Source organism: Mustelus asterias, chromosome 1 (assembly GCF_964213995.1).
Source record: "Mustelus asterias chromosome 1, sMusAst1.hap1.1, whole genome shotgun sequence".
NCBI lineage: Eukaryota > Metazoa > Chordata > Chondrichthyes > Carcharhiniformes > Triakidae > Mustelus > Mustelus asterias.
Window position 1 is genome coordinate 126479546 of NC_135801.1, and position 19960 is coordinate 126499505.

Sequence of the window (19960 nt, forward strand, 5' to 3'; positions counted from 1 at the left end):
GTACAATTCTGGTCGCCACACTACCAGAAGGATGTGGATGTTTTGGAGAAGGTACAGAAGAAGTTTACCTGGATGTTGCCTGGTCTGGAGAGTATTAGCTATGAGGAGAGGTTGGATAAACTCGGTTTGTTCTCACTGTAACGATGGAGGTTGAGGGTTGACCTGATAGGGCTCTACAAGATTATGAGTGACATGGACAGAGTGGATAGTCAGATGCTCTTGCCTGGGGTAGAAAAGTCAAGGATTAGGGGACATAGGTTTAAGGTGCATGGGGAAAAGTTTAGGGGAGATGTGCGAGGCAAGTTATTTTACACAAAGGGTGATGATTGTCTGGAACGTGCTGCCTGGGGAGGTGGTGGGAGCAGGTACGATTGCGGCATTTAAGGGGAAACTAGACAAATACATGAATAGGATGGGAATGGAAGGATACGGACTCTGGAAGTGCATACGGTTTTAGTTTAGGCAGACATCATGATTGGAGCGGTCTCGGAGGGCCGAAGGGCCTGTTCCTGTGCTGTACTTTTCTTTGTTCTCTTGTCAGACTCCTCTTTATTGACGACAGCTCAGCCTTCAACGCCATTATTTCTAAGAAACGCATTTCCAAACTCCATGGCCTGGGCCTCGGCTCCTCCCTCTATAACTGGATCCTGAACTTCCTAACCCACAGACCACAATCAGTAAGGATAGGCAACAACACCTCCTCCACGATCATCCTCAACACCGATGCCCCACAAGGCTGTGTTCTCAGTCCTCTGTATATTCCTTATACACCTATGACTGTGTGGCCAAATTCCCCTCCAACTCGATTTTCAAGTTTGTTGACGACACCACCGTAGTGGGTTGGATCTCAAACAATGATGAGACAGAGCACAGGAATGAGATAGAGAATCTGATGAACTGGTGACAATAGTCTCTCCCTCAATGTCAACAAAACGAAGGAGATTGTCATCGACTCCAGAAAGCGTCGGGAAGAATGTGCCCCTGTCTACATCAACGGGGAATAGAAATCATAGAATCCTACAGTGCAGAAAGAGGCCATTCGGCCCATCGAGTCTGCACCAACCACAATCCGACCCAGGCCCTATCCACATACCCCTACATATTTACCCACTAACCCTTCTAACCTATGCATCCCGGGACACTAAGGGGCAATTTAGAATGCCCAATCAACCTAGCCCGCACATCTTTGGACTGTGGCAGGAAACTGGAGCACCCGGAGGAAACCCACGCAGACACAGGGAGAATGTGCAAACTCCACACAGACAGCGACCCGAGCCGGGATTCGAACCCAGGTCCCTGGAGCTGTGAAGCAGCAGTGCTAACCACTGTGCTACCGTGCCGCCGGTTGAGCGCTTCAAGCTTTTAGGTGTCCAGAGCACCAACATCCTGTCCTGGTCTCCCCATGCCGACACTGTAGTTAAGAAAGCCCACCAGCGCCTCTATTTTCTCAGAAGACTAAGGAAATTTGGCACGTCAGCTACAACTCTCACCAGCCTTTACAGATGCACCATAGAAAACATTCTTTCTGGTTGTATCACAGCTTGGTATGGCTCCTGCTCTGCCCAAGACAGCAAGGAACTACAAAAGATCGTGAATATCGCCCAATCCATCATGCAAACCAGCCTCCTATCCATTGACTCTGTTTAGACTTCCAGCTGCCTCAGCAAAGCAGCCAGTATAATTAAGGACCCCACATATCCTGGACATTCTCTCTTCCACTTTCTTCCATCAGGAAAAAGATACAAAAATCTGAGGTCATGTATCAACCGACTCAAGAACCGCTTCTTTCCTACTGCCATTAGACTTTTGAATGGACCTACCTTGCATTAAGTTGATCTTTCTCTACACCCTAGCTATGACTGTAACACTACATTCTGCTCCCTCTCCTTTCCTTCCTTATGTACGGTATGCTTTGTCTGTATAGCGCTCAAGAAACAATACTTTTCACTGTGTACTAATACATGTGACAATAATAAATCAAATCAAATACTTCCTCTTTGAGCCAAAATAAATAAAACTGGTCATTCATCTCATTTTTGAATCTTGTAGGGCTATAAATAGTTATTGCATTGTTTATGTAACAGGGTGCAGCACTTCAAAATTAATTGAATATTTGAGGTGTTTCAATATATGCAAGTCTGCAGTCAATACTTTCCTTAACTGGAAGATAGATACATGTCTTGTGGATAAATTAAAACCAATGTTTCTCTGCGACTCTGCTAATTTTGATGATGTACACAGGACATGCATCCAGACAACACACACACTGTGTATTACCTTTTGTTAAGCTAGTAGAAAGCATGACACTACCAACAGCTCTGGAATGCCTCAAAACTGCATAAGTTTTCAGTCACCAGAAATTAGCTATAGCTTGTCATGTAAGTTGAAAATCAACAGACCCCCAAGTGGATATTAATGGCACCAAACAAACTGAGGTGCTTCTTGGTGAATAAATACTGAGACGTTGCAAATATTTTTCAAGAAAAAGTGCTGGTAACTAAGCAAAAGTAAACTTTACAGAGGATTTCTGAAAAGTGAAAAAGTTAGCGCAGAAGCAGCAAATGAACTGTTGGAACTGATTACTCCTGATTTAGGGAAGGTTTACGTACCACTTCCCTATTACACAATATTAACTGACATCAAAAACAATCCTTTAATCTACATGCACTTAGATATCTGCATTGGGGCATTCTGGTACAGCAATAGCATGATAAGTCAATTATATTAAGTCAACATTTTCAGTTAAACCGGTTTATTTCAACATCTAAACTGATTTTCTATGTATTGTGAGGAAAAGTGCAGATTTTAATAACCTCTTTCACCCTTAACCATTTCTCTGGAAACAAAAACTGCCACATCACAAATACTGACATTCTACTCAGGAAAACAGCCACATCCATTCATGGAAGAATAAAGCAGCTCCATAACATCCATTTTTCAATTTCAACATAGCTGAATTGCAAAAATAATTATCTGTAATGTGCCAAAGTTCATAAGGAATATCATCTTTTCAACCTCCATTTTACATGCGAACATAAATTTGGCAGCCAATTATTCAGATATCAATAAATCAGTGAGAAACAGATAATCTTTCACCTCTTTGGCTCTTGCCTCTTACCTCTCTTCCTTCTTATCACCTAATCATGCCAACTTCCATTTCTCCCCTCCCTGGTATTTTCCCTCCATCTTCCGATTGCCCATCCAGGCTCGAAACCCCTTGTTTGAGCAATGGAATCATAAAATAGAATCACAGAATCCCTACAGTACAGGAGGCCTTCAGCCCATCGAGTCTGCACCGACCACAATCCCACCCAGGCCCTATTCCCATAACCCCACATATTTACCTGTTATTCCCTTGACACTAGGGTCAATTTAGCATGGCAATCAACCTAATCCGCACATCTTTAGACTGTGGGAGGAAACCGGAGCACCTGGAGGAAACCCAAGCAGACATGGGGAGAATATGCAAACTCCACACAGACAGTGACCTGAGGCCGGAATTGAACCCCAGTCCCTGGCACTGTGAGGCAGCAATGCTAACCACTGTGCCACCCTTGTAACAGCCATTTGATCCAAGATGTCTGTATTGGCTCTCTGTAAGAGTAACTACACTTGCCGCACTTCCTGGCCTATTTCCCACAGTCTAGCAATTATTCTATCTTCAGATAATTATTCAATTTCCTTTTGACAGCCACAATTGAATCTGCCTCCGGCATACCCTCAGGCAGTGCATCCCAGATCCAAACGACTTGCTGCATTACAATTTTTTTTTCTTATGTCACTGTTGACATGGAGGCATGCTTAGTAAGTTTGCAGATGACACCAGGATTGGTGGCAGTGAAGGGGGTTATCTAGAATTGCAACGGGATCTTGATCAATTGGGCCAGTGGGCTGATGAGTGGCAGATGGAGTTTAATTTAGATAAATGAGAGGTGATGCATTTTGGTAGATCGAATCAGGGCAGGGCTTACTCAGTTAATGGTAGGACGTTGGGGAGAGTTATAGAACAAAGAGATCTTGGGGTGCAGGTTCATAGCCCCTCAAAAGTGAAGTCACAGGTGGACAGGATGGTGGCATGCTTGGTTTCATTGGTCAGAAAATTGAATAAAGGCGTTGGGACGTCTTGGTGAGGTTGTATAAGACATTAGTAAGGCCACACTTCGAAAACTGTGCACAGTTCTGATCACCTACTATAGAAAGGATATTATTAACCTAGAAAGAGTGCAGAAAAGATTTACTAGGATGCTACCGGGATTTGATGGTTTGAGTAGTTTGGGGGGGTAGTTATAGAACCGATGTCAGGGGTAGGTTCTTTACCCAGAGGGTGGTGAGGGATTGGAATGCCCTGCCAGCATCAGTAGTAAATGCGCCTAGTTTGGGGGCGTTTAAGAGATCCGTAGATAGGTTCATGGACGAAAAGAAATTGGTTTAGGTTGGAGGGTCACAGTTTTTTTTTAACTGGTCGGTGCAACATCGTGGGCCGAAGGGCCTGTTCTGCGCTGTAATGTTCTATGTTCTATGTTCTATGTTCTATGTTATAAGGAGAGGCTGGATAGATTGGGACTTTTTTCCCTGGAGTGTAGGAGGCTTTAGGGTGATCTTATAGAGGTCTATAAAATAATGAGAGGCGTAGATGAGGTAGATAGTCAATATCTTTTCCCAATGGTAGGGGAGTCTAAAACTAGAGGGCATAGCTTTGAGGTGGGAGGGGAGAGATACAAAAGGGTCCAGTGGGGCTTTTTTTTTTTTAAAACGCAGAGGATGTGAGTGTCTGGAATGAGCTGTTTGTCTTTTAAAATGAAATTTAGACAGTTAGATGGGTAAAATAGGTATAGAGGGATATGGGCCTACGTGGGCAATTGGGAATAGCTTAGTGGTAAAAACTGGACAGCATGGACAAGGTGAGCTGAAGGGCCTGTTTTCATGCTGTAAACGTCTACGACTGTATGTTGCTTTTTTGAAAATGTTAAATTGGTCTCATCTGGTTCGCAACAGTTCCAACAATGGGGACAGTTTCTTCCCATCTACTTGATCCAGATTCCGAGATTTTGAATATCTCTATCAAACTTTCTCCCAACCTTCCCTTCTCTACGGAAAATAGCCCCCGTTTCTCCAATCTAATGGAAAGATAAAAATTGCCTGCAAAATTAAATTTTTAAAAAATGTATTTAATATTAATCTTCAAATATAATCCATTATTCAGCTAGATAAGTACTTAGGCCATCTATGTATAGTAATAATTCACTTATTATACAAGAGCATAGATTATCTTTCATTAATCAAACCTCTGACAAAACTTTATGCTTCATGCCTGATTAGAATTCATCTCTAATATAACTCTCACACTAAAAGTTTTATGAACAGGAAAAATATTTCATTAAATCCTTCATTCCTGTTCCTTCTCACAATCATAATAGTCACAGGTTACATAAGTGAGCTTCTTTTACCCACCTCTGCTCACACTGGCTGAAAAAACTAGCCTCTCATTATAACTTTTGACTGTTTCTGAAGTGATTGAGGTTTGTGCCTGCACAATCGCACACAAATCTACCGTTCACGTTAATCATCCTGTGAGAAGAACCTGTTTATAAATCAGCAACGGAGTGAGACAGTTTCAGACCCAAACACAAATACTGCACATATGTGGGTTGACCTGCCAATATCAGAGAATGTATATGCAGCAGGGAATTGAACACACAGAAACAACATGCACTGGCCAAACTGCAAAGTTCAAACACACAAAATTGCAATATTATAATTTTAAAAGGTTCTACTATCTTATTCCATTCTTAAGTTTGGTATTGCATGAATATTCGCTCATCAATTCTAGGAGGATTCTAGGGGGCGGTAGTGTGCATTGGTATTGTCACTGGGCTAATAATCCAGATTCTCGGGGTTATTGCTCTGAGGACCCAAGTTCAAATCTGACCACAGCAGATGATGAAATTTGAATTCAATAAAAATTTGGAATAAAAAGTCTGATGATGACCATGAAACCACTGTCAATTGTTGCAAAAACTTATCTGGTTTCACTAATGTCCTTGCCTGGTCTGGCTTACGTGTGATTTGAGACCAACAGCAATGGTTGACTCTTCAAGGGTTTGCCCTTTAAGGGTTGACTCCAACAAGCTACACACTTGCATTCAACCACTACGATGCCTACAGAAAGGAATAAAACTGGACAGACCACCTGGCATCAACCTGGGCACTGGAAAAGACAATGGCAAACTCAGACCTGTTGACACTGCAAAGTCTTCTTTACTAATATCTGGCTTGTGCCAGAGAGTTGTTTCACAGATTATCCAAGAAACAGCCTAACAATCATAATGATGATATGATACATACAATGTCCCAGACACCATTCTGCCAGTGGGACAGGACATACCCAGCAGGGGTGGCGGCACATTAGTACACAGTCAGGGAGTTGCCTTGGGAGCCTTTAACAAAGACTTTGGACCCCCTGAAATCTGATGGCACCAGGTCAAACACGGCAAGGAAACCTGCTGGTTATCATCTACCACTGCGGACTCCCATCACCCCACCTCACTGATGAATTAGTACTCCTGCATGTTGAACATCACTTGGAGGAAACACTTGAGGGGCAAGGGCACAGATTGCACTCATTCTGGGTGGAGGACTTCATTACCCATTACCAAGAATGGCTTGATAGAACCACCACAGGCTGAGCTAGTCGAGTGCTCCAGGACACAGCTGCTAGTGTGGGTCTGCGACAAGATGTGAGGGAACCAACAAGAGAGGAAAAACATATTTGAAATCATAGAATCATACAGTGCAGAAGAGGCCCTCTGGCCCATCAAGTCTGCACCGACACGTGAGAAACTGGACTTCATCCTCACCAACCTGTCTGCCACAAATGCATCTGTCCATGACCATTGCAGCCCTTGTGGAGATGAAGTTGCTTTCACATTGAGGATACCTTCCATTGTTCTCTGTGGCACTACCACTGTGCTAAATGGGATATATACTTCGAGCAGATCCAGCAACTCAAGACTGGGCATCCAAGATGCGCTGTGAATCATCAGTAGCAGCAGAATTGTACTTGATCACAATCTGTAACCTCACGGCCTGCCATATCCCCCACTCTACCATTACCACCAAGACAGGGGATCAACCCTGATTCAATGAAGAATGCAGGACGGCATGCCAGGAGCAACACCAAGCATACCTAAAAATTAAGTGTCAACTTGGTGAAGCCTACTTGCATGCCAAGCACCATAAGCAGCAAGTGAAGGACAGAGCTAAGCGATCCAATAACCAACAGATCAGATTTTGGCTCGACAGTCCTGCCACAACTCACTGGTGGAGGAGGTTCAGCAAACTTGAAAATCGAGTTGGAGGGGAATTTGGCCACACAGTCATAGGTGTATAAGGAGTATATTAGGGGGCTGAGAACCTAGCCTTGTGGGTACCAGTGTTGAGGATGATTGTGGAGGAGGTGTTGTTGCCTATCCTTTCTGATTGTGGTCAGTGAGTTAAGAAGTTCAGGATCCAGTCGTAGAGGGTGGAGCCGAGGCCCAGGCCACGGAGTTTGGAGAGGAGTTTCTTGGGAATAATGGTGTTGAAGGCTGAGCTGTAGTCAATAAATAGGAGTCTGACATAGGTGTCCTTGTTACCTAGGTGTTGCAGGGCCAGGGAGATGGCATCTGCTGTGGACCTGTTGCAGCGGTAGGCAAACTGTAGTGGATCCAGGTAGTCTGGGAAGCTGGAATTGATTCATGCCATGACTAGACTTTCGAAGCATTTCATAATGATGGGTGTCAGAGCCACCGGACGATAGTCATTAAGGCACGCTGCTAGGTTTTTCATGGGACCGGGAAGATGGTCATCTTCTTAAAGCAGATAGGGACCTCAGATTGTTGTAGAGAGGTTGAAGATGTCTGTGAATACCCCCGCCAGCTGATCCGCGCAGGATCCGAGTGCTCGTCCGGTACCCCATCTGGGCTAGTCGCTTTCCGTGGGTTGACCTTCAAGAAAGCTGCTCTGACATTTGCAATGGTGACCCCAGATACAGGTTCATCCAGGGCTTCCAGAGTGGAGGGCATGCTCTCACTGACCTCTTGCTCAAAACAGGCATTGAGCTCATCGGGGAGGGGTGCGTTGGAGCCGGCGATTTGACGTGCCTTCATCTTGTAGCCTGTCATGGCTTGCAGTCCTTGCCATAGTCAGCGGGGTTGTGTGTGGCCAGCCTAGGACCCTAGCTTGGTCCGGTATCATCTTTTGGCATCTTTGATGGATCTCCTTGTATCACAGCTTGGTGTGGCTCCTGTTCTATCCAACACTGCAAGAAACTACAAAGGGTCGTGAACAAAGTCCAGTCCATCACTCAAACCAGCCTCCCACCCATTGACACTGTCTACACTTCCCATTGCTTCTGAAAAGCAGCCAGCATAATTAAGCACCCCACGCACCACGGACATTCTCTCTTTCATTTCAGTCAGGAAAAAGATACAAAAATCTGAGGACACATACCAACCAAGTCAAGAACAGCTTCTTTTCTGGTGCCATCAGACTTTTGAATGGATCTTCCTCGCATTAAATTCTTTCTCTACACCCTAGCTTTGACTGTAACACTACATTCTGCACTCTCTCCTTTCCTTCTTTATGAATGGTATGTTTTGTCAGTATAGCCCGCAAGAAACAATATGTGATAATAACTAATCAAATCAACGATCTTCCTTCCATCATAAGGTCAAAAATGGGACTGTACACTGATAGCTGCACAATGTTCAGCACTATTTATGATTCCTCAGATGTTGAAGGAGCCCAAGTCCAAACGTAGCAAGTCATGGACAATATCCAGGATTGGGCTGACAAGTGGCAAGTAACATTTGTGCTACACAAGTGCAGGCAATGATCATAAGAACAAAGAAAAGTACAACACAGAAACAGGCCCTTTGGCCCTCTAAGTCTGTGCCAATCATGATGCCCTAACTAAACTAAAGAAAATATCTTCTGTCTTTACTCACTCCTATCCCTCTATTCTCTCCCTATTCATGTACCCCTCCAGATGCCTCTTAAACGTTGCTAATGTGCCTGCTTCCACATCTCCTCTGGCAGCGGGTTCCTGGCACCCACCACACACTGAGTGAAAAACTTCCCCCGCACATCCTCTTTAAACTTTCCCCCTCTCACCTTGAACCTGTGCCCCTTTGTAATTGACACTTCCACCCTTGGAAAAAGCCTCTGACTATTCACCCTGTCTATGCCTCTCAAATTTTGTAGACCTCTATCAGGTCCCCCCTCTGGCTTTCCAGTGAAAATAATCCTAGTTTATCCACATTATATTGCATCTGCTATGCAGATGCCCATACACTCAGCCTTTCCAAATCACGCTGAAGCATTTCTGCATCCTCCTCACAGCTCACCCTCCCACCCAACTTTGTGTCATCTCCAAATCTGGATTCAATTCCCTCTTTCAAATCACTAATATATAATGTGAACAGTTGGAGTCCTAGCACACATCCCTGCGGAACCCCGCTAGTCACTAACTGCCAATCAGAAAACGACCAATTTATGCCAACTCTTTGCTTCCTAACTGCTAACCAGCTTTCTATTCATCTCAAGACATTACCTGCAATCCCAGGTTTTACTTTAACTTTACGTAACAGTCTGTTATGTCGAAAGCCTTCTGAAAATCTAACTAAACCACATCCACTGCTTCTCCTCAGTCAACTTGATTAGTTACATCCTCAAAGGATTCCAATAGATTTGTCAAGCATGATTTCCCTTTCGTAAATCCATGCTCACTTTGTCTGACTATACCATTATCTTCCAAATGCTGAGTTATAAAATCCTTGATAACAGCCTCTAGCAACTTCCCCAGTACCGATGTTAGGTCCACTGGTCTATAGTTTCCGGTTTTCTCTCTACCTCCCTTTTTGAAAAACGGGTTTACCCAAACTACCCTCCAATTTGTAGGAACCAGTCCAGAGTCCAAAGAATTTTGGAAAAAAAAACACCAATGGATATACTATTTCCAGGGCCACTTCCTTCAGTACACTGGAATGAAGATTATCAAGACCTGGAGATTTATCCACCTTCCATCCCATCAATTTCCCCCAAACCATTTCTCTACTAATGCTGATTTCCTTCAGCTCCTCATGAAAACTTGCTTCTCTCAGAATTTCTGGTACATTATTCATGTCTTCCTTTGTGAAGACTGAAGCAAAGAACAAATTTAATTCCTCGGCCATTTCTTTATTTCCTTTTATGAATTCTCCCATTTCTGACTCTAACCAGCTTTCTATTCATTTCAAGACATTAACTGCAATCCCAGGTTTTACTTTAACTTTACGTAACAGTCTGTTATGTTTGTTTATTTGTTTGTACATTTGTTTTTGTCAATTTTTTTCTCTTTGCGTATCTATAGAAACTTTTTTTGTTCCTTGCTAGCTTACTTTCATACTCTATATTTCACTTCTTAATCAATCCCTTGGTCTGCCTTTGCTGAATTTTAAACTGCTCCCAATCCTCAGGCCTATTGCTTTTTCTTGCCAATTTGTATGCTTCTTCCTTGAATCTGATACTATCTCTAATTTCCCTGGTAAGCCATGGTTTGTAAGCCAATTCCCTTACCACTCTTGTGCCAAATAGGAATAAACAACTTCTGGAGTTCACCTATTCGTTCTTTAATGCCTGCTATTGCCTGCTATTGCTGTCTTTCCTTTCAGTAATGTTTCCCAGTCCATCATGGCCAATTTATGTTTCATACCATCACAGTAACCTTTATTGAGATTCAGGATCCTGGTCTCAGAATCAACTACATCACTATCCACCTTGACAAAGAAGTCTACCTTAATATGGTCACTCGTCCCCAAGGGTTCTCTCACAACTAGATTGCCAAATAATCATTTCTCATTGAACAAAAAAAATGTTTCCCGAAATGAACAATATCAATAAATATTTGGAGTCTTGGCAGTTTATAAGTTACTGAATAAACATTTTAAAAATAAAAGTAACAAATACATAGGTTGTGATTTACATTCCAGTTAGAATTTTTGTTAAAGCTGGAGGTATAAATATCAGCTTACATTTCATATGAAGGTCTATTTACAAATAATATAAAAATCTATTTTCATCTTATATATTCCCTCTCCCTCTAAATTTAGTTGAGCAAGAGAAACCAACAGTGACAAACCTCTATCCTGAGTAGGTAAAGTGAAAAGACTCCTCAGGGACTACAGTGTTTTAAGAAGGCAGCTCATAATCACCTTCTTAAGGGCAACAAGGGATGGGCAAAAATGCTGGCCTAGCCAACGAATAAAAGAAATGGAACTGAGAGACATTGAATTATGCAGAAAACAATGTTCCAAAAACATTTCTGTATAAATGTGCGACTTTCACAATGCAAGACAACTGATCCACACTAACCTATACTTACCAAGTAAAGCAGACATATTTTGAAAAATTCCAAGCAGTTCTGGAGTGATTGATGGGCTGTTTTCCAATGTCACTAACCTACAAGGTGGCAATAAGAAAAGTAGCTGAGGAGTTTCATTGACATTTAGCAGTTACAAAATAAACAAATGAACAGTATCAACTGATAATGGATCTAAAATACTGCAGTACCTCAAAGGGTAATTTCAACATCAAACACCTGAACACTGTCACTGATTAAGGTACTTAAGGCTCTAATCAGCAATTCAGAATAGCATCTTAATCACATAGCTCATCTGCTAAGAGGGTGATCATCTTCAGGTAATTTTTTTAAAATCAGAAACATAGAATAATGCCACAAATATGATCACAATTGTCAGTTCATTTTAATTTCATTAGGTAACAAGTATGTCCCTCTCCCCACTTAAAAAGTCTATATAAATATATATATCTATATATGTCCTGTTTGTGAACCCAATCCTCCACTCACCTGATGAAGGGGCAGCACTCCGAAAGCTCATGCTATCAAATAAACGTGTTGGAATTTAACCTGGTGTTGAGAGACTTCTTACTGTGCCAATGCCAGTCCAACACCGGCATCTCAGGAAGTGACAAAAACGGTTGACGAAGGAAGGGCCGTGGATGTCGTCTATATGGATTTTAGTAAGGCATTTGACAAAGTCCCATATGGCAGGTTGGTTAAAAAGGTTAAGGCTCATGGGATACAAGGAGAAGTGGCTAGATGGGTGGAGAACTGGCTTGGCCATAGGAGACAGAGGGTAGCGGTCGAAGGGTCTTTTTCCGGCTGGAGGTCTGTGACCAGTGGTGTTCCGCAGGGCTCTGTACTGGGGCCTCTGCTATTTGTGATACATATAAATGATTTGGAAGAAGGTGTAACTGGTGTTATCAGCAAGTTTGCGGATGATACGAAGATGGCTGGACTTGCGGATAGCGATGAGCATTGTCAGGCAATACAGCAGGATATAGATAGGCTGGAAAATTGGGCGGAGAGGTGGCAGATGGAATTTAATCCAGATAAATGCGAAGTGATGCATTTTGGAAGAAATAATGTAGGGAGGAGTTATACAATAAATGGCAGAGCCATCAAGAGTATAGAAACACAGAGGGACCTAGGTGTGCAAGTCCACAAATCCTTGAAGGTGGCAACACAGGTGGAGAAGGTGATGAAGAAGGCATATGGTATGCTTGCCTTTATAGGACGGGGTATAGAGTATAAAAGCTGGAGTCTGATGATACAGCTGTATAGAACGCTAGTTAGGCCACATTTGGAGTACTGCGTCCACTTCTGGTCGCCGCACTACCAGAAGGACGTGGAGGCGTTAGAGAGAGTGCAGAGAAGGTTTACCAGGATGTTGCCTGGTATGGAGGGTCTTAGCTATATGGGGAGATTGGGTAAACTGGGGTTGTTCTCCCTGGAAAGACGGAGAATGAGGGGAGATCTAATAGAGGTGTACAAGATTATGAAGGGGATTGATAGGGTGAACGGTGGGAAGGTTTTTCCCAGATCAGAAGTGACGATCACGAGGGGTCACGGGCTCAAGGTAAGAGGGGCGAAGTATAACTCAGATATTAGAGGGATGTTTTTAACACAGAGGGTGGTGGGGGCCTGGAATGCGCTGCCAAGTAGGGTGGTGGAGGCAGGCACGCTGACATCGTTTAAGACTTACCTGGATAGTCACATGAGCAGCCTGGGAATGGAGGGATACAAACGAAAATCTCACTAACTGTCCTGGCTTGAGACAATTCACATCTCTTTAACCTGTACTTAACCCTCTCTCCACTCGTATTGCCTGCACCTGTAAAGACTTGATTACCTGTTCAGACTCACATTCCAATTATTATGTTGTAAATTGAGTCTGTGTCTATATATGCCCTGTTTGTGAACCCAATCCTCCACTCACTTGATGAAGGGGCAGCGCTCCAAAAGCTCGTGCTACCAAATAAAACAAAATAAAGACTCTAACCTGGTGTTTTGAGGCTTCTTACTGTGCCTACCCCAATCCAACACTGACAACTCCACATCATCTAAAAAAAAATCTCATCTTGCTCAGCTGTTTCTCTCATCCAAAGAATGAATTATATTGTTGCACTGCACATAGATTGATGTATTACGAGTACTATTTTCCCCAAACCAGCTTAGAAATATGCATTTGCAATGATCATGCTGGACTGTTCAATTCTTCTAACCTTATCAAACATCAATTCTCTTTGAAACTAGCATAAAAACCGAGTTTAAATACTGATACTGAGGCTAGGAATACTGCGGCGAGTAACTCAACTCCTGATTCCCCAAAGCCTATCCCACCATCTACAAGGCACAAGTCAGGAGTGTGATGGAATACTCCCCACTTGCCTGGTTGGGTGCAGCTCCAACAACACTCAAGAAGCTTGACACCATCCAGAACAAAGCAGCCCGCTTGATTGGCACCAGATCTACAAACATTCAATCTCTCCACTACTGATGCTCAGTAGCAGCAGTGTGTACTATCTACAAGATGCACTGCAGCAATTCACCAAAGATCCTTAAACAGCACTTTCCGAACCCACGACCCACTTCCATCTAGAAGGACAAGAGCAGCAGATACATAGGAACACCACCACTTGCAAGTTCCCCTCCAAGACACTCACCATCCTGATTTGGAAATATATCGCCGTTCCTTCGCAGTAGCATATGGACTGCAGCAATTCAAGAAGTCAGCTCACCTCCAGCTTCTCAAGGGCAACTACGGATGGGCAATAAATGCTGTCCAGCCAGTGACACCCATATCCCAAATGAATAAAAAAATGGAGCTCCATCACTTCACTCCACCTGCTCTTGCATATAGCAGTGTAACCAGGCAGTACAGCTGGATGTTCCTCACACATAATGTTGTACAAATGGTGCTTGAATGCACGAGGACATGATTAGTTTAACATATACTAAACTTTTTTTTTATTCAAGAAAGAAAGATTTTAAATCAGGAAATAATGCCCCACATTAGAATCCCTAAGTTTGGTCCGATGTACACCTGGAGATCTTGTTACATGATACTTTTTTTATATTTGTTCATAGGATGTGGGCATCGCTGGCGGGGGCAACATCTATTGCCCATCCCGGAGAGCATTGTTTCAATCGGCAATGGTTTCATATTCATCATTAGAGTTATAATTCCAGATTTTTATTGAATTCAATTGTCACCATCTTCCACAGTGGGATTTGAACCCCAGTCTCCAGGGCATTACCCTGGGTTTCTAGATTACTAGTCCAGCGATAATACCACTATGCCACTTCCTCCTAATGCAACCACTTCCAGGACCACATCATTAGTTAAATTCTATTAACTTAAAGCTGTGGCGAACAGTTTAATTAAATGAACTGAGCAAGAAAGATCAGGAAAGTCAAGCCAGAGCAGAAACTTCACAACCTAAATTTGTTGAACTCAATGTTGAGTCCACAGGGCTATACCATGCCTAATCGGAATATGAGGTGTTGTTCTTCCAGTTCACATTGAGCTTCAACATTGTCTTCAGCTTGCTGCAATCTGACATAAGAACGAGGAGCAGGCCATCTGGCCCCTCGAGCCTGCTCTGCCATTCAATAAGATCATGGTTGATCTTTTCATGGACTCAGCTCCACTTACCCACTCGCTCACCATTACCCTTAATTCCTTTACTAAAGAACAAAACAGCATAGGAACAGGCCCTTCGGCCCTCCAAGCCCGCGCCGCTCCCTGGTCCAAACTAGACCATTCTTTTGTATCCCTCCATTCCCACTCTGTTCATGTGGCTATCTAGATAAGACTTAAATGTTCCCAGTGTGTCCGCCTCCACCACCTTGCCCGGCAGCGCATTCCAGGCCCCCACCACCCTCTGCGTAAAATACGTCCTTCTGATATCCGTGTTAAACCTCCCCCCACCTTGAACCTATGACCCTCGTAAACGTCACCACCGACTTGGGGAAAAGCTTCCCACCGTTCACCCTATCTATGCCTTTCATAATTTTATACACCTTTATTAGGTCACCCCTCATCCTCCGTCTTTCCAGGGAGAACAACCCCAGTTTACCCAATCTCTCCTCATAACTAAGTCCTTCCACACCAGGCAACATCCTGGTAAACCTCCTCTGCACTCTCTCCAAAGCCTCCACGTCCTTCTGGTAGTGTGGCGACCAGAACTGGGTGCAGTATTCCAAATGCGGCCGAACCAACGTTCTATACAACTGCAACATCAGACCCCAACTTTTATACTCTGTGCCCCGTCCTATAAAGGCAAGCATGCCATATGCCTTATTCACTACCTTCTCCACCTGTGACGTCACCTTCAAGGATCTGTGGACTTGCACACCCAGGTCCCTCTGCGTATCTATACCCTTTATGGTTCTGCCATTTATCGTATAGCTCCCCCTCTACGTTAGTTCTACCAAAATGCATCACTTCGCATTTATCTGGATTGAACTCCATCTGCCATTTCTTTGCCCAAATTTCCAGCCTATCTATATCCATCTGTAGCCTCTGACAATGTTCCTCACTATCTGCAAGTCCTGCCATTTTCGTGTCGTCCGCAAACTTACTGATCACCCCAGTTACACCTTCTTCCAGATCGTTTATATAAATCACAAACAGCAGAGGTCCCAATACAGAGCCCTGCGGAACACCACTAGTCACAGGCATCCAGCCGGAAAAAGACCCTTCCACTACCACCCTCTGTCTTCTGTGACCAAGCCAGTTCTCCACCCATCTAGCCACCTCCCCTTTTATCCCATGAGATCCAGCCTTTTGCACCAACCTACCATGAGGGACTTTGTCAAACGTTTTACTAAAGTCCATATAGACGACATCCACGGCCCTTCCCTCGTCAACCATTCTAGTCACTTCTTCAAAAAACTCCACCAGGTTAGTGAGGCATGACCTCCCTCTCACAAAACCATGCTGACTATCGTTAATGAGTTTATTCCTTTCTAAATGCGCATACATCCTATCTCTAAGAATCCTCTCCAACAACTTCCCTACCACGGACGTCAAGCTCACCGGCCTATAATTTCCCGGGTTATCCTTCCTACCCTTCTTAAATAACGGGACCACATTAGCTATCCTCCAATCCTCTGGGACCTCACCTGTGTCCAGTGACGAGACAAAGATTTGCGTCAGAGGCCCAGCGATTTCATCTCTCGTCTCCCTGAGCAGCCTTGGATAGATTCCATCAGGCCCTGGGGATTTGTCAGTCTTTATATTCAAAAATTTATCTATCCTTGCCTTAAAAACATTTAATGAGGTAGCCTCAACTGCCTCACTGGGCAGGGAATTCCACAGATTCACAACCCTTTGTGTGAAAAAGTTCCTCCTCAACTCAGTCCGAAATCTGCCTCCGTTATTTTGAGGCCATGCCCCCTAGTTCTAGTTTCACCCGCCAGTGGAAACAACTTCCCTGCTTCTGTCTTATCTATTCCTTTCATAATTTTATATGCTTCTATAAGATCTCCCCACAGTCTTCTGAAATCCAATGAGTAATAATCCCAGTCTACTCAGTTTCTCCTTATAAGCCAACCTCTCAACTCCGGAATCAACCTAGGTGAATCTCCTCTGCACCCCCTCCAGTGCCAGTATATCCTTTCTCAAGTAAGGAGACCAAAACTGTACACAGTACTCCAGGTGTGGCCTCACCAGCACCTTATACAGCTACAACATAGAAACATAGAAAAACTACAGCACAAAACAGGCCCTTCAGCCCCACAAGTTGTGCCGAACATATCCCTACCTTCTAGGCCTACCTATAGCCCTCCATCCTATTAAGTCCCATGTACTCATCCAGGAGTCTCTTAAAAGACCCTATTGAGTTTGCCTCCACCACCACTGACGGCAGCCGATTCCACTCGCCCACCACCCTCTGTGTGAAAAACTTCCCCCGAACATCTCCCCTGTACCTACCCCCCAGCACCTTAAACCTGTGTCTTCTCATAGCAGCCATTTCCACCCTGGGAAAAAGCCTCTGAGAGTCCACCCAATCTATGCCTCTCAACATCGTATATATCTCTATTAGGTCTCCTCTCATCCTACGCCTCTCCAAGGAGAAAAGACCGAGCTCCCTCAGCCTATCCTCGTAAGGCATGCCACTCAATCCAGGCAACATCCTTGCAAATCTCCTCTGCACCCTTTCAATCTTTTCCACATCCTTCCTGTAATGAGGCGACCAGAACTGAGCACAGTACTCCAAGTGGGGTCTGACGAGGGTCTTATATAGCTGCATCATTATCCCCGGACTCCTAAACTCAATCCCTCGATTGATAAAGGCCAGCACACCATACACCTTCTTAACCACCTCCTCCACCTGCGGGGCCGATTTTAGAGTCCTATGGACCCGGACCCCAAGGTCCTTCTGATCCTCTACAGTACTAAGAGTCTTTCCCTTTATATTATACTCCTTTTCAGTCCACCGCATGATCTCGCTGTTTTTAAACTCCATCCCTCTAGCAATGAAAGACAAAATTCCATTTGCCTTCTTAATTACCTGCTGCACCTGCAAACCAACTCCTTGAGATTCCTGCACAAGGACACCCAGGTCCCTCTGCACAGCAGCATGCTGCAATTTTTTACCATTTAAATAATTGTCCATTTGGCTGTTATTCCTGTCAAAATGGATGACCTCACATTTACCAACATTGTACTCCATCTGCCAGACTCTTGCCCATTGACTTTGACTATTTATATCCCTTTGCAGACTTTCAGCATCCTCTGCACACTTTGCTCTGCCACTCATCTTAGTGTCATCTGCGAATTTTGACATACTACACTTGGTCCCCAACTCCAAATCATCTATGTAAATCGTAAACAATTGCGGTCCCAACACTGATCCCTGAGGCACACCACTAGTCACTGATCGCCAACCAGAAAAACACCCATTTACCCCCACTCTTTGCTTCCTGTTAGTTAACCAATCCTCTACCCATGCTAATACATTACCCCTAATACCGTGCACCTTTATTTTATGCAGCAGTCTTTGGTGCGGCACCTTGTCAGATGCCTTCTGAAAATTCAGATACACCACATCCACAGGTTCCCCAATGTCCACTGCACATGTAATGCTCTCAAAGAATTCCACCAAATTAGTCAAACATGACTCGCCCTTCATGAACCCATGCTGCGTCTTACCAATGGAACAATTTATATCCAAATGTCTCACTATTTCTTCCTTGATGATAGATTCAAGCATTTTCCCTACTACAGAAGTTAAGCTAACCGGCCTATAGTTATCCGCCTTTTGTCTATCTCCTTTTTTAAACAGTGGTGTCACATTTGCTGTTTTCCAATCGATGGGAACCACCCCAGAGTCCAGCAAATTTTGGTAAATTACCACTAGTGCATTTGCTATTTCCCCCGCCATCTCTCTGAGTACCCTGGGATGCATTCCATCAGGGCCAGGAGACTTGTCTACCTTTAGCCCCATTAGCTTGCCCAACACTACCTCTTTCGTGATAATGATAGTTTCTAGGTCCTCACCTGCCATAGCCTTCCTGTCATCAATTTTTGGCATATTATTTGTCTTCCACTGTGAAGACCAACATAAAATACCTGTTCAATGCCTCAGCCATTTCCTCAGTTCCAGTTATTACATCCCCATCTCATCTTCTAAAGGACCAATGTTTACTTTAGCCACTCTTTTTTGTTTTATATATTTGTAGAAACTTTTGCTATCTGTTTTTATATTCTGAGCTAGTTTACTCTCATAATTCATCTTACTTTTCTTTATAGCTTTTTTCGTGGCTTTCTGTTGACCTTTCAAGATTTCCCAATCCTCCAGTTTCTCAGTAATCTTGGCCACTTTTTATGCATTTTCTTTCAATTTGATACCCTCCTTTATTTCCTTAGATATCCATGGCTGATTATCAGACATGTGAGCTTGAGAGCAAGATGCTGAGTAGAAATAACAAGCGACTGGAAGGTTGGGGTCATGCTTGCAGAGGGAGCAAAGGTGTTCAGCAAAGCAATCACCCAGTCTGCGTTTAGTCTACCCAATATAGGGGAGACTGCATTGGGATCACTTTATTCAACCTGAAGAGAGAATACCTGTTGCTCTACTGCATATTGTATTACTGGGCATATTTTGAGATTATCTGAATTGACCTGATTAAAAATTACCTAGTTGGTTTTAATTTTCAACCCAACTTTGCTGTCAATAGTGTTAACTGACGTGACCAACATTGAGACTTAGTATGGAGCACCATTGTCAGGATAAACTATTACATAAGATATAAGAGCAGAAGTAGGCCATTCAGCCCATCAAGTCTCCTCCACCATTCAACGAGATCATGATTGATCTGTTATGATAATACCAACCTCCATTTTCCCGCCTTAACCCCACAACCCCTGATTTCCTAACTGATTAAAAATCTGTTTCTTTCAACCTCAAACATACTGAATGACCCAGTCTGTACATTAAATAATTCCATAGATTCCGTCTTAAATGGGTGACCCGATACTCTGAGATTATGCTCCCTGGTCTTAGGCTCGCCCACAAGGGGAAACAACTTCTGAGTATCCACCGTGTTAAGCCCTCTGAGAATCTTATA

General features: G+C 43.6%; 1 protein-coding gene across 12 annotated transcripts in view; it reads right to left on the minus strand.

The window, feature by feature from the left end:
- The window catches only part of ipo11 (importin 11), a 548937-nt gene that overhangs the window by 249986 nt on the left and 278991 nt on the right, over nt 1-19960 (minus strand). For all 12 annotated transcript variants that reach the window (XM_078218342.1, XM_078218361.1, XM_078218371.1 and 9 more), the window contains one exon: nt 11402-11478. In XM_078218342.1, the coding sequence (XP_078074468.1) occupies nt 11402-11478 (77 nt within the window). The remainder of the gene's footprint in view (nt 1-11401; nt 11479-19960) is intronic.